We start from the raw sequence: 15784 nt of genomic DNA, 5'->3' as shown, positions 1-15784 counted from the left end.
AAGCTCTGAGAGCTAATGGAAATATGGACAAAGAACTAAAGGAAATCATGAAAAACAGAGATGATCACAAAGAGAAAGTCAACAGACAGGTGGAAGTGATGAAAAGAAACCAAGCAGAGCTGAAGACCCACTGGGGCGAAGATTCAGTGGAAACAAAGACAGGACCACTGCAATCTTTCATTCTGATCAGCAGAAAGAGGGAATGAAGAAAGTGAGAAGACAGAGGTGGGCTCTTTCTCTCAGACAACACAAGAAGCAAACTCACTGCCCTCCCCCTCTCTACATGGGACGTGACTCCCAGGGGTGTGGACCTTCCTGGCAACATGGGACAGAAATCCGAGAATGAGCTGGGACTCAGCATCAAGGGATTGAGAAAACCTTCTCAACTAAAAAGGGGAAGAGAGAAATGAGACAAAATTAAGTGTCAATGGCTGAGAGCTTCCAAACAGAGTCGAGAGGTTATCCTGGAGGTTATTCTTACACATTAGATAGATATCACCTTTATAGTTAAGGCATAACAGAGAGGCTGGAGGGAACTGCCTGAAAATGTAGAGCTGAGTTCCAGTAACCATGTTTCTTGAAGATGATAGTATAATGACACAGCTTTCGCAATGTGACTGTGTGATTGTGAAAACCTTGTGTCAGATGCTCCTTTTATCTACGTATGGTACAGACAGATGAGTAAAACATAGGAATTAATAATAATGGGGGAACAAATGTTAAAATAAATTTAGTAGACAAATGTTACTGATCAATGAAAAGGAGTAATAAGGGGTATAGAAAAAAAATAGGGGAAATAAAGGCTAAAACATATCGGATAGATGGAAATACTAGCAATCAATGCGAGGGAGGGGTGAAGGGCATGGTATGTATGAGTTTTTTTCTTTTTTTCCTCTCTATTTCTTTTTCTAAATTGAAGCAAATGTTCTAAGAAATGATCATGGTGATGAACATACAACTATGTGATGATATTGTGAGTTACTGATTATATACCAAGAATGGAATGATCAAATGGTAAGAATGTTTGTGTTTGTATGTTGTTATGTTTAAAAAAATAAAATTACAAAAAAAAAAGGAAGTGAGCAGAGCCTGAGGAGTTTTGGGACTCCATCGAGCATGCCAAAATCTGCATTATGGGGGTCCCAGAAGGAGAAGAGAAAGAAAATTCAAAGAAATAATGGCTGAAAGCTTCCCAAATTTAACGAAATACATGAACATACATCCAACATGCTCAAGGAACTCGAAACAGGATAAGCCCAAACAGACCTAAACATGCCACATTCTAATTAAACCGTCGGATGCCGAAGACACAGAGAGAATTCTGAAAGCCACAGGACAGAAACAATGAGTCACCTACACGGGAGCTAAGGAAGACTGAGTGATCTCTCATCAGAAACCACGGGGACAAGAAGGCAGTAGGTGGTGTACTTAAAGTTCTGAAAGCAAGAAAGTGCCCAAGAAAAATGGGGCAGAGATTAAGATAGTCCCAATTACACAGAGGTGGGAGTTCACCACCACCAGACCAGTGCAACAGGAGATGCTAAGGAGAGTTCTGTCCGCTGAAAAGGACAAGAGATCGAAACTGCATGAGGAAATAAAGATTTCCGCTGGGAGTGACGTCACAGGTAAATCAATACCAGTCCTATTGTATTTTGGGTATGTAACTCCATTTTTCACTTCCTTCAGGATCTAAAAGCCAAATGCATAAAGTGTAATTTACTATAAGAACTACATGACCGCGGGGCTGGGGAGCAGAGGAGCATGAGAACACAGCATATTTACAGTACTGAGCTTAAGCTGGCATCAAAACAGGCGAGCTGTTACACATCTGGGGTGGAACACTGAGGACACATGCTAACTACAAAGAAAACAGCAGAGAATATGCAAGCTCAAAGAGACAGAAAGAGTTCAGAATGCCACAGGTGGGAATCAGGGGGCCTGGGGAAGCTACTGCCTCCAGGTGTAGGTGTCGGCTTCCGGAGATGGGGCTGATTGACGGATGGAAGGTGGTGAGGGCACCACAAACTGCAAATGTGATTAAGGCCATCCAAGGGGAGCCTGGAAGTGGCTGAGACGAGGAAGTTTATGTTGAACACGTTTTCACAAAATAAAAAAAAAAGGACAACTAAAGAAACAATGACAATTAAATGCAATACACGATTCCGGGTGGGATCCAGCAAAGGGGAAAAAGGGTCAAAGAGACATTATTGGGGCAAATGAAAAAACTGGAATATGAAACATGCTTTATATCAATGTTAAATTTCCTGAACTTGACAACTGCACTTAAGATGGTTACATAAGTGAAATATCCACATCCTTAAGAAACGTGTATGGCAGTATTAAGTGTTCAAGAAGCACAATGTAAACAATTTATACTCAAGTTCTCAGAAAATGGATAGGCAGGCACACAAATGAAAGGAGACAGGTGGACTGGCACAGCAAATGTAGCAAAACGTTAAAACTGAGGGATGGGGGGCAGGGGTGTGCTGGAGTTCTCTGGGTAGGTTTGCATTAATTGCCGGGTGCAGTGGTACCAGAGAGGGGCCAACCAACCCACCCTGATCCTGAGTTTGAAATCACTGAGATCAACAAGGTAAGTATGTCCCAAGAACACAGAAAAATAACAGGTTTTCCAAAATGATTCATCACAAATTGTTTCAAAAGAAGCCCAAGGCCCAATGCCTAAGCCTCAGTGTTGTAACACCACCACCGCTAAGAGGAGCTCTGCATGTCCCCACAAGCACCTTTCCCACATGCCTGGGCCACCTCTTTCCCAAAATCACTCCTGGTACTTACCTGCCTTATACCCACTCTTTCTCACAGGGTAAAGCCCCCAATACTGAAAATTAATAAATTTAAAAAACGCTTTTTTGGTCATTGTTCAAACTACACAAGCTCTCGATTTAAACCGGCTTTCTCCCCAACTGCTGCACCCATGCTGAAGAGAGCACTGAAAGACCGCAGACAGAAAGGAGCAACAGTGGACAAGCAGGGTTTGCCTTGTGTGGTCTGCACTGACCCCTAGCAACAGAGCAGGTCTACTGAACACCGGCTAAGGACTAAACCAAGTCAACCCAAAAGGCACGGTCAGGCCCAACCCCTGTCCTGAGGGTGTGAGCCCAGAGGTAAGGAGGCTCTTTGAAGGTGTTATTAGTTAAAGGGCTCAAGTTGAACAAAAGTGGGCTTTAATCCCACAGGGCTGACGTCCTGTAAGCAGAGGAAACTGGACATGGAGAGAGAACCTACAGGGAGCGACCAGAAGCCAGAAGCTGGAAGTCAAGGGAACCCAGAAGGGAAGGGAGAAGATCCTGCCAGGTGCATGGCTGTGGGACAGAAAAGTCAAGGAGCCCCAAAGGCTGCGGGTCAGCCAGAAGATGCCAATCCCGGGAGGGAGCATCTGGCCTCTGAAGCCCTGAGCCAATCAATTCCTGTTGAAAGTAACCCACGGTGTGATATTTGTCTTTAGTAGCCAGGAAACTGAAACAGTATGGCATGATGAGGCACCCATCGTAATTTCTGACAATCAGCTCAAAAATGAAAAGGACATTAATAACACTTCATAAAAGCTGGGACACTAGTTTAAAAATGAAATGCTATGCCTAGAGGACAGGGGAGATAGTAACTGTCACACAAAAGAGATTTATCTGTTCCTAAACCTTGGTCTTATATAAACCTTAACAAGTATACCTCAAAGCAATCTCATCTTCCAAGATTTCACCCCAAAAAAGGATTTTTACATATGTGCAGTTTTTGGACAGAACAAAGGAACAGAAACACTTTTCTTCCTTAAGTACAAAACTTAGCAAAGGTGGATTGCGGTAAACGCCACGTGTCAACCACCCCACGACCCAATCCACGACAGGTGTCGACCCAGGTACAGCCTCCTCTCCTTACAACCTCACCGGGCGGCCACCAGCACACACCCTGGGGTCCAGCACAGGCTGACCTCACAGATCCCAGGTCAGGACGTCAATGCCACGTTCCGCGCTGGTAATGAAGCAGAGAAACTTCAAACTGCCATAAGCGCTAGTGAAATGGGCTGCGTGGAAAGGCCTGAGGGGACACGGGGCAACTCAAGCCACCGCACACATACCGTCGCCTTGTCAAGGACTTTGATGGAGCATGGCTCGGCCACGTTGTGTTTCCGCAGGGCTTGCTCCAGCAGCTGCAGCGGCGGGCGCTCCCACTTTCCAAAGACCACCAAGTCTATGTCACTTGACAGAAGAAAGTGTTCGGTCAGTTCCTGCCCGGGGGCTGAGGGCCCCCTCCAAGGGCAGAAAGGGACCCCATTAAGTGGGAGACAAAGGCAGCTTAGGAACTATGTGACATAAAGGTAAAAAGCAGAAACATTAGAAGACGTCCCCCACTGCCAAGCGGTTCAAGGAGCGTGGTGACAGGGCCTGCCCCTCCGAGGCCACACCCCAAGGCCACACCCCGAGGCCACACCCCAAGGCCACACCCCGAGGCCCTGGTGTGTAGCTGCGGAGGCAGCGACTCCCCACCTGCCCCCACCAGGCAAGGGGACCACAGCCTCTTTAGCCTCCAAACGCTAATCAATTGGGACAAGAGAAAGGATGGTTTTTAAATGAAACGACAGATAAAATTTAATTGCATGGGTGGGCCACAGTGGCTCAGCAGGCAGAGGTCTCACCTGCCATGCTATGCAGGAGACCCGGGTTCGATTCCCGATGCCTGCTCATGCAAAAAAATAATAATAATAATTGGACATGCAGAGTCCTTAATGTGAAAAGTTGGAAAACAATTTTAGAAGGATGCAAACCTACTTGATACTTTTCTATCAAATAAAACTCCTTACAAATTATGTTTAAATAGAAGTGTGCTTGTATTTTCATTAAAAACTAAGATCTATTTTCAAAACCTGGTACAGAATTATTGGCAAAAAACAATGCTTCCTACTGCGTCTCCTTGCCCCCATCCTCTCATGGGTCACCTTAGGTTTCTGGTGCCCAGTACTTTTGAGCACCATCAAATCAAGTGCAAACAACCAGGTCATTATCTTAATACTGAGCTGAGTTTTATTTCCTGCCGGTCCCTCTTTGTGCTCCCCAGCCTTTCCCTTTAGCTGGCACAGGCCATGCCCCTTCCTGGTCAAGAACCCTAAGCTGGACCGGGTTGGGGCCAGGTACTCACCTGGTGGGAAGATAGAGGCCTGTGCTAAAGCTGCCGAATATCTGTACCTGAAAGAAAGAGGGGCTGTCTTAAAGCACTGACACAATTCACACAGTCACAAACCATTACTTCTCACTAGGACAAAGGCCTCACTAGTACAGGGGGATAAAAATAACTATCTTGCCAGCTGGAGTGGGGAAGAAAACCCAAACAGTCTAATGATCAACTAAAATATCACCTTATTTTACCTTCAAGACCTGCCTCCCAAAATATTTTGAACTCAAAATAAACCGATGGGACAAGCACTGACCTCACCCCACCACCCACAAAAAGCTGAGGACTCGACAGGCCTCGGGCAGCCCTGTGAACGGTCACCAAGTCCCCAGGCACCAGGGTGTGAAGTGGAAAATGCTGCCCCCCATCTTCACAGATGTGGGGGCTACATGCACCCAGGTGGGTGGGGAAGTGGGATGGACAGGCACAGGAAGCCACGGATGTCCATGTGGTCACAGGTGCCGGCAACAGCCAGCATCCCCAAGTGCCCAGACCCTCCTGCGGTGAACCCCCCGGTCCACAGTGAAGGTGGCACAGGACGAGGTCTTACGAGAATCACCATGTACTGGGTGTCACCAGATGGGGGCGAGGGGGATAGAAGTTCTAACCTTAAACTTAATCTAAAAACAAGAACATAGTCCCCCCATGCACAAACCACAGCCTCAGGCCACTGGCTGGCACACTCAGCAGCCCCAGAATCCCCAGGAGGGTGCTGGACACCAGGTCCCCACTTGGGAGGTCAGGGATGGAGGATGGGGATGGGGGCTGAGGCCCTGCCCCTGGACCCCTCCTGGGCTGCCTCATGTCTGATCAGGTCCAGCCGACATAGCACCATCCCGTTTAAATGTCCTGAGACCCAAAAATGCAAAATGATATACCCACATCAGCTGTTGGCCAAAGATCTTTAATAACAGTTTCAATCCGCTTAACCACTTCTCTCCTCATAGCTGCTTCTTCAGGACAAGGGGACATGAAGTTATAAAAGTCAATTATTTCCTCATGAAGTCTAATGAATAAAAGAGAAAACATATTAGTTATAATTAAACGTAACTAGACTTTTCACCCTAACATTAGATCAGTATGATGCTAAAATTTCTTTCTGGCCACTTAAAATTCTTTTCTCTTCATAAAGTACATAAGGAAACAAAACCCTGGTGAGTGAAATCACACTGTAAGGGTTACTCCACAGCTGAACACAAGTGAACTGTGTCAATACCAAGTATCAACGCGCTTCCAAATGCCTGGAAAGACTACTGCAGTGACTTCACATTCAGAAGACGAGAGGATCCTCTGACAGCCAAAAGGTGACTTGGAATTGAGAGCGCACTAAAGTACAATCACAGCAGCTGTGCTTCTCACCTGAGGCCCCCAGCTCTGAAGTGGCCCCAGTGCCACCTCTGGGTGCCTCTGGCCACGGAACCAATGGATCTGTGTGAGCAGCCCAGGTACAGCGAAGGGGCTGCATGGCCAGAAGAGGATGTACATGTCTGTGGAGGAGACTGCTGACCTCGAGGACCCCAGCGCAGAGGGTCTGCCCAACCAAGTGGCTCCTCCCACCCAGCACCCGAAGAAATGGAGCGGGCCTGGAGCAAGAGCGCTCAAGCTAACTCAGCACCCCAGTGTTGTCTCCTGAAGACCCACAGGAGTCAAAGCCCAACGTGGGGGGCAGAAACAAGCAGGCCTCTTCCTAAACAAAGACCTCAAGCGTGTTCCCAGGAGACGCGGGGAGGCAGGAGGGAGCCGCACAGCCCTCCCTCAGGGTCACCCCAGGGCCAGGCCTGAGGCTGGTGGCCAGGGCCTGGGGAGCCGAGTCCCAGGGCCGGGAAGAAGGCAGCCATTCTCTTCTAAAGGTTTAAGGAAAAATGGAAAAGCCAAATGATCTACTCCTTGGGAATTACAACAAATCTAATTCACCTGCTTCTAATATAATTTCGTTCAATAATCAAAAAGTAGAAAACAAAATAAAATGGGGTTAAGTGGACAGCTGGCAAACAGTCCACGTAAGAGCGCGTAGTACCAAACTTCTTGCCCAAACAGATGAGTGCTCCCTAAAGAAGGTAAGCCACGTTCCAGTCTTCCGCTCTTGTTCCAGGTATGTCCACACCCTCTCACCTGAGCAGGTTTCCTGCCACACCCCCCACCTCCCTCCCAAGGACGCTATGGAGAAACCATTCTGACACTCGGCAGGAGCGCTGTGGCATGGCTGTGGGACATCGGGCACGGGAAATAAACACCACACGCCCACTCACAGCACCACTGCCTGCAGATCGGTTATGCCATCACAGGGACCCAAGTTTACCATATTTAATAAAAAAGAAAATACAGAAAATGAATACATTTTCAAATGCAAGAAAAGCTCTCCCCCAAACTTGGTTTCAATTAAGACAACAGTCCACTTTTTAACAGATCCAAAAATGTAAAAATAGTGCAACATTAAAAGACAGTTTTTCCAAAACAGCTATCAAACTCCAAGATTTCTGGAGCAAAGCTTCTATCTGTCCAAGAATGACGGATCACCAACCCCGACAGCCAGGCATTTAACTTTCTCTCTCCTATCAGCTGCAGGGGGCTGGTGTGTAGGAGGCATATCCTAACACTTCCTGCTGTTTAGCAATGCTTCTAGCCAGAGCAGGCTTGTCCAGTGAGCAGGCTGACATCCACCCACGGTCGGCAGGCCGGACCTCCTCCTCCGTGGCCGTCACGGTCACTGCAGGGACCCCCCAGGGAACAGTGCCAGGCTCAGCATCACACAGCGCAGGCTGCTGGACTAGCCATCTGCATTTTAGGGGACAGTCAGTCCATCGACAACAGGGAGACAGCAGCCTCTCCTACACCTCCCGGCTCCACTCTAAAGATAACAGTGAACAGACAGAAATTTGGAGTTATAACCTCCAGGGCACTGGCTTGGAATAATTAAATGGCTGGCCCAGAGTTGTGGGGGAAGACCACCCGCAGCTGGAGTGTTAAAATTCCATCGAGATCCCACAAATAAACACATTAAACATCCTGTACGCCAGGCATTCCAAGCTGCCAAAACATGTTACTACGGTTTCAACGCAAAGGAGAGTGCGCTGCCATCCTCAGTCCAGTGTACCTGGAATCACCAGGTAAAGGGGAAGGCAACGCTCGCAGCCACCCTGCAGGGGACAAGTCGCACCCGGAGGGCACAGGGCATGTATGCCTGCTCCAGAGCAACAACGGGGGCCCAGCTTTGCACCAGCCTCAGGGAAATAGACCAGGGGACTGCTGCTTCAGGGCAGGCGCCTGTAGAACAGAGAAGGTAGCGTGAAACCAACGACTGCTATAACATGCCAGAAAATATAAATCACAGGTACCACTGACAGGTCTTCAGTTCAGCTGAACTGAACCCTGATACATCTCCCAGGCAGAGCCCCCTTGGGAGGAGTGAGTCTGGCCATCAAGGCTTGGAAACGACCGGTGGGTGGGAAGACTCCGGCGTCCGGGCCACGACCGGTCGCCTGGGGAGCTCCGGAAAGACAGAGAGGGGCTGCGGAAGGCAAGTCAGGCAGTGAGGGTGGGGGGCTGTGGCTGAGCAGGGGAGCAGCTGGACACAGTGTGCCAGCCAGGTGGACACTGCACACCTGGGCCCTTGCCTGTGCCCAGAGATCGCGGCTGCCTGCGCCCAGGACAGCATCTACTCAGGGCCAGCCTTCCACAGACCAGGGCAGGCGCAAAGACAAACAGCCCGCTGAGGCCCTTCGCTGACCTTCCTGACATGCGTCCCTTCAGCACATCGGCAAGCACAGCACCATGGACACTGGACACCCGATAAGCAGTACTCCACTCCCACACCAGGCAACATGATTTGCCAGCAGACAACATGTAAATGGCTAACTATTCTTTTAAAATCTTAAGCAAAAAAAAAAAAAAAATCAAAAAGCAAGTAAAAACCTAAGCGGTACTAAATGACAAAATAGTCAGTGCCAACATTACACATCACTTTCGTCACCTTGTGAAACTACTTGTCGTGGTTATGACGACGTGACCACAGAGTCACATGCGGCCACCAGTGTGGGCAAAACGCACATGGTCTGATCTTTCTAGAACTTCAAATGCTGACTCTACCCCTGGCCATTCTCCAAAAGCTTTTCTCAGAACCATCTCAATGAAGAAAAGCTCTGACCATTTCTGCTCAAAAATGAAGACAAGGAAGGCAGTTCATTCTTCTCAGCAGGCCGAGCGTGTGGAGCCCATGGCGGGCACCGGCCCCTGGGGTGCAGGGCCAGCCCCAGCACTCGGCTGGGCAGCACAGAGTGGTCTGTGCGTGGCCATCCCCAGGCACAGTGGCAGTGGAGGGCAGAGTTGCAGCCTGCACACCTGGTGGGAGCGGCTGGTCTCGCGTGGACAGCACGGGTGGCGCACACTGTCCTCGCTGGGGTCGTGCCCAGGCAGCGAGAGCATGGCCTCCCACCTGTGCACCCCCACCCCCAACCTGCCTTCCGGGAAGGGCAGCAGGCCCCCAAGTGCTGCACCCTCTATGCTTCACTGTCCGCAGCTGAACTGAACCCTGACACATCTGCTTAAAAAAGGTGAAGCGAGATTCCTCCCTTATTCCGTTCTCCAAAACACCACACACATGAAGGAGAGCACAATTTCTGCAAAGTCTGAAAAACTACAAGAAATAAAGAAAACACAGGGGCCCATTAGCTACCCCAGACTTAGAGGGGGCCTTTCCAAACTCTAAAGCAAAAACAATAAAAATCACAAAGCAAAGACTGACAGAGCTCACAAATTTTTACAAAGAAATTCCATTACAAAATGCGCCACATATAAACAAAGCCCAGCCAGCACGTGTTTCGTGGTGCACAGGCCAGGCTTCCCGGAGCAGGTCACACCACTTTCCATGCCCAAGACACCAGCACTCTGTGCCCCCAAGACACTGGCACCCCCGTCCGTGTGCCCTGAGACGCCGACACCCCCATCCTTGCCCCTTGAGACGCCAACACCCCCATCCGTGTCCCGAGACACTGACACCCCTGTCGGTGTCTCCCGAGATGCTGACACCCCCACCCATGCCCCGAGAAACCAGCACTCCTATTCCCCCAAGACGCTGGCACCCCCATCCGTGTTCCCCGAGACGCCAACACCCCGTCTGTATTCCCTGAGACTCAGACACCCCCATCCGTGTTCCCCGAGACGCCGACAGCCGTCTATGCCCCCCAAATTGCCGACAGCCCCGTCTGTATCCTCCGAGACACTGCCACGGCCATCCCTGCCCCCTGAGATGCCGCCTGCAGCTCCAAGGGCCTGTCTCTGTGGGCTAGTCAACCTGCTTGTAGAAACTAAGACACATGGAGGAACCCCGAGCAGGACGCTGCCCTGTGCTGGCCCCAAGTGGCTGCACAGCCACCAGAGGGAATGAGGGGGTCTCTGCAGAGGAGGAAGACCCTGCAGCACACAGGAGGCAACAGAGCCAGAAGCGGACAGCCTAGTCCCTGCCACAACGGCGCAATTCTGCTACTTCTCCCTGAGCCCGTAGCCGCTGGATGCAAAGCTGAGGTGGGCAGTGCCACAGAGTAGCCTCTCGAGGCCAGGAGAGATGCATGCCCACCTCCTCCCCAGACACGCCGCGGCTGCGCACCTGCGGAGTGGCCGTCCCCAGGCAGAGCGGCCTGAGCTACAGGCTGGGGACACCTCGTCAAGGGATGAGGGACAGGCACTGGGCCCGGGGCTCGGGCCACCAACCCCCATCTTATGGCCACATGTGGGCAAATAAGTTGTTTCTGTCAAAACCACACACCATAGCTCTGGACACAAGTCAAACACAAACTGCTGCATTTACAAAACTAGGGTTTAATAATTTAAAATGTTAGCAACAAATTACCCTGCAGTTACCTTTTTCCAACTCCCTACCTTGTATAATAACTGAAAGAACTGCGGAACTGAACAAGGCTATGACTATATATCCCCCATCATCTCTAAAACCCACTTTTTCTATAACGTTTTTTTTTCTCTCCTGCATGGGCAGACACAGGGAATTGAACCCAGATCTCTGGGAATAGCAGGCGAGAATTCTACCTGCTGAACCACCGTGGCTCACCCTTCCATAATGTTTTAATATTTCTGAAGTCAGCAGCTTAAAATGAAACCTTTTCCTCTTTCTGAACAGGACATCCAATAACGGCCTCCGCAGGAGCCACAAGGCGCTAAGTGTAGTTGATGCTCCTGGCCTACTGAGACAACAGCTTCAAATGTTTCAGCCTGCTACTGCCATCGGTGTCCAGACACCACAGGACACAGGGCAAGGTGTCTACAAGGGCCCCCAGACAGGAGTGCAGACCAGGACTCCGTGGCCGTGGGCCATGAGTGAAACCCGGAAAGTTCTCCACAACTCAGACCTCGCTCTAAACCACACAGGTGCTGGCGGGACACATGGAAGGGCCCACCCAGCCCCCAGAGGCCTTGGGGGCCTGGCCTGAAGCTCTGTCATCCGTGAGGTCACCTAGTGGGAAAGAGAGCCTGCACCCTGCATGCAGGAGCAAGCAGTTCAGCTAGTCCAGCCTGCGTGTTGCAGGAACTGGGGGACCCCTGGTCATGGCCTGAGGTCCCCTATCTGAAGCCTCTACCAGCTCGTCTCTACTGCGGGAACTGGGGGATCCCGGGCTGTGGCCTCTGCTGGCTCGGCTCTGCTGTGGGAACTGGGGGACCCTGGCCTCTACCAGCTCACCTCTGCTGCGGGAACTGGGGGGGGCCCTGGCCACAGCCTCTGTCTCGTCTCTGCTGCGGGAACTAGGGGACCCCGGGCTGTGGCCTCCGCCAGCTCATCTCTATTATGGGAACTGGGGTTCCCCTGGCCACAGCTTCCTCTCATGTTAGCCGTGTACAGCTTGGACGTTCCACGTGGGAGAAGCATAAATTCATACATGACCTGGAAGCAAGCTGTGCATGATTCCTCTTCCGATTGTTTTATGAAAAATGCGAATGTTGAGCCCAGAGTTCTAGGTGAATCATGAAACTACTGGAGCACAGAATTCTGAAGCATTATTCTCTAGTGCATTTTTTAATTAAGAATTTGAACACACAACTCACTGCAAAGGAAACACAAGAAACAGTGGAAAACGCTCGCCCGTCAGCAGTGACAGCACAAGGCAGGAGAGTGCCGACTCAGGCCCAGACCCTGGATTTTAAATCTGGGGGCTTCTTCTAGCGAGAGCAATAGTCAAAGCTCAAATCCCATTTGTTGTTTCCTCCCAGGGAACAAATAGCCGGAAAGAAGGAATGAATGTGCCCTCCTGATGTGGTGGCAGCAACTCCAGCTCCCGAGCCCACAAGGTGTGCGCCTATGGGACCACAGCTCACAGCACCGACTGCAACAAACGCTGCGACCTCGGACAGTTTGCCATCGCACGCCTGCACAACTCACGCCCACCCCTGGGCACACAGCGAGGTTTACCCTAAACTCCCCACCTAAACCACATCAACCCCAAGAGCTCGGGAAACGTGATTTTATGAATGACAAGTCATTTCTATTTCTGTTCCCAGTATCTCCCACTACATTATAATACACAGTAGAAAATACTTGGAACCCTTCAGACTATTCTCTCTCTCTCTCCTTACTTCCCACTCTTCTAAAAACCTGTGAAGCCTTAAAACCAGTGGTTCTTCGGACATCGGAGCTCCCTTGCCACAACTCCACGACACACACGATATGCATTTTTGCCTAAAACAATGTCTTAGTTCACTTCTGGGGTTCTACAGATTTTAAAACATGATTTGATGGAATCTCAGCAAAATAATTTATTCAGCCACTTGGAGGGAGACGATCCTTTGCAAAGCACCCATTTACTGATGTGTTAATGAGCTGATGACAAAGCATTTTTGTTTTCAATTATATCACAGGGCAATTAATATCTACAAATTAATTAGAAAGCCTTGAATTGGGCCTTTAGAGGTGCTTTAAACAAAAAAACTCAAAAGAAGTGGAAGGAAACTAACTGGAATGGTAATTTAGCAAATTTGTGTCTCCAGAGTTTCTTTAAACACTGTTGAAAACGAGCTGGCTGCTAAGCTTTTAGAGTCTGCAACCAGCCGTCCCCAGGCCATCAAAGCCTCGTTTTCCACACGGGGCACTGAACAGGCTGCAGGCGGTAGGAGAAGGGCAAAGGCCCTGGGAGAAGTAGCAAGAAGCTAAGGGACCCAGGAAGGACCTGAGGGCTGGTGGAGGCCACAGGCACCAGGAGAGGAGGGGGAGGGATGCAAGCAGGGGGTGGCCTGGGAGGGCACAGCCTGCTCCGTCGCACAGGCCAAGGCAAAGCCGGGGGAAGGTAAGACCAACCAGGACAGAAGGGCTCTGCCACTGTGGAACCAAGGTGGGAGCTGTGATCCCTGCAAACTCAGCCGTAGGTCCCAACAAAGGTGGGTCTCTCCTCCCATTCTTCCCCCACCCACCCACTCCTGGGAGGTCACAGTGGCCCCAGGAGCCAGTGGATGTCCAGGGGCCTTTCAGAACTAACCCCAAGGTGAGCTGAGGCACTCTTCCTCCCTGGCAGGGCATACCTAAGCACCCTGCAAAGGCCAAGCAAAGGCCCTGGGGCCACTAAGACAGGAGAGAGCAGAACCTTGTCTTCCCCTCAAGAGAGACAGCAAGAGTTTAAACAGAAGCTTGAAATAATTGTCGGGGAAAATGAGCTTCATCTAACTGGGACTGTGCACTTATTCTAAACCTGCCACTTAACAGAAGAAAGTACCTGCCAAAATGGCTCACAGAGCAAGAACTCTTGGCAGGTCATTCAGGAGCCACTGCTACCTGCAGACCAGGACAACACCGAGTCCAGGACTCACAAGCTGCGTGGACAGATGTTCCGGAAGCAGGGTCAGAACTACTCACAGCCAATAATATGTCACCTGGCAGTACAGCCAAGACCCACCCCATGCCACAGGGACTGGCTGGAGCCCTCTATGGAGGCAACAAGGCCTGGTGAGCCCAAGCACACACCTGGGACCTGACACCCTGAAAGAGGCGGCACCTGACTGAGCCATGGTGTCTGCTCCCCTGCAGACCATTGAGGCTGGGAGGGAGAAACGTGCCTCCATGAAACTGCAAGCCACATCTGAGAGCCAGGACAGGTCCCCCAAGCCTTGTCTGCTCTTTCAAGTAACTGGGTCACTTTTGAAATGAATCAGCTGTTCTTCCTGCTACTTTTCCAGATGTCCTTCCACTTACTGGGAAAGTAAACCAGGGAAACCTTTCAGGAAAGCGATATGTAAAAAGAACCCATGGGTCTTAAACACTCACATCCTGGAATTCTGTGCCATCATGTCCACAGACCAGCACTTCCATCGGCCCCTGCAAAGCCTTTGGGGCAAACACTATTATCTCCCCTTTGCAGATGAGAAAACGAAGTGTTCACTCAACAGGTGGTAACATGCCCAAGACGCCGTGAGGCCCTCAAGTCCAGAGCCAGAGCCCCTACTCCTGCGCTCCTGGCCTGGGGCTGTGGTCAGGCGCAGAGAGCAGTGGATTCCTTATGGCCCTTTGGCAATGCACAGCAGCTGCGCACACAGCTGTCCAAGTACCAGGCAAACAACGTGGGTCAGGAGATACTTAAAAATTGCTTAAAAGAGCTTTCCAATGACGAGGAAATGCTTGTCTAGAATTGGGCTTGAACAAACTAGAATCAAAATGATAGATTTCTTATGTTTTTAAAGTAACATTAAAATGGAAAGAAAATATGAAGTCTTAACAGTGGCAAAATTACAGGTGGCTCCTGTATTTTCCAAATTTTCAGCTATCAGAACATTATTGCTTTTACGATCACAACCAAAGCCAATGTGTTATCATCGACACCAACCTCCAAAGGCTGAACAGACACCACCATGCCCCAAGGGTTTTCTCAAAAAACCCTGGGCTCCCTCAGCCCTGGCCTCACAGTCTGGCCAGCACGTGCATCCCTCATGGCCTCGTCCCACCCCACAGGCAGCCTCCCAGCACCCCAAGATGGCCCTGACACCTGTCCCCAGCACAGCCCGAGTCAAGGGTTGAGAGGCCAGGCCTGGTGCTCGCCTGACACACCCCACGATACCAGGGCCCCTGAAGAAGCCACCCACGAGAGCAGATAACCACTGAAAGGGGAAGTCAGAGCCCAGCAGACCTGGGAAGAAGGGGACATGACCCCAAGCACTCCCCTCTTGACGGCTGAGGAAGTCCACGGCTGGTCCAGGCCGGCCAACTGGGCCAAATGCTGCTCCAGCCCCAGTGACACCACCGCAGCAGTGCTGCTGCCGTAGCTCACGGTACAGCCCGCACACCAGGTCCAGGCACCCTGTGAATCCCTGCCAGGCGTGACCGCTACAGCCACCACCACCCAAACTGCTGCAGAGGCCCAGGGAGCTTCCATGGCAGCTGCGTACACTCAGGTGGGCAGCCTCCGGCCACACTGCACCTGCCGCTGCTCTGCTTGCAGCCATTGAGAGCACTTCCCTGGACTCCCACTTCCCGGGACCTCCCGCTTTTCCAAGCCTCCGGCTCCCCAGAGCCTCTGGCCGCCTGGCAGCCACCCCCAGGCACAGCTCTGAACACTCAGCCTCCCAGGTGTCACCACCCAGTGCCCTCAGGGTAGAAAAGCCCCAGAGGGGGCAC

At 50.8% G+C, this 15784-nt stretch overlaps 1 protein-coding gene across 2 annotated transcripts in view; it reads right to left on the bottom strand.

Annotated features, from left to right (window-relative positions):
* TENT4A (terminal nucleotidyltransferase 4A) overlaps nucleotides 1-15784 on the bottom strand; it is a 42584-nt gene that overhangs the window by 14954 nt on the left and 11846 nt on the right. For both annotated transcript variants that reach the window (XM_077116821.1, XM_077116822.1), the window contains exons 2-4: nucleotides 6067-6190; nucleotides 5152-5198; nucleotides 4094-4214 (exon numbers count right to left, since the gene is read on the bottom strand). In XM_077116821.1, coding sequence (XP_076972936.1) covers nucleotides 4094-4214; nucleotides 5152-5198; nucleotides 6067-6190 — 292 coding nt within the window. The remainder of the gene's footprint in view (nucleotides 1-4093; nucleotides 4215-5151; nucleotides 5199-6066; nucleotides 6191-15784) is intronic.

This window comes from Tamandua tetradactyla, chromosome 9, assembly GCF_023851605.1.
Source record: "Tamandua tetradactyla isolate mTamTet1 chromosome 9, mTamTet1.pri, whole genome shotgun sequence".
Classification (NCBI taxonomy): Eukaryota; Metazoa; Chordata; class Mammalia; order Pilosa; family Myrmecophagidae; genus Tamandua; species Tamandua tetradactyla.
This window is presented reverse-complemented; position numbering and strand designations above follow the sequence as displayed.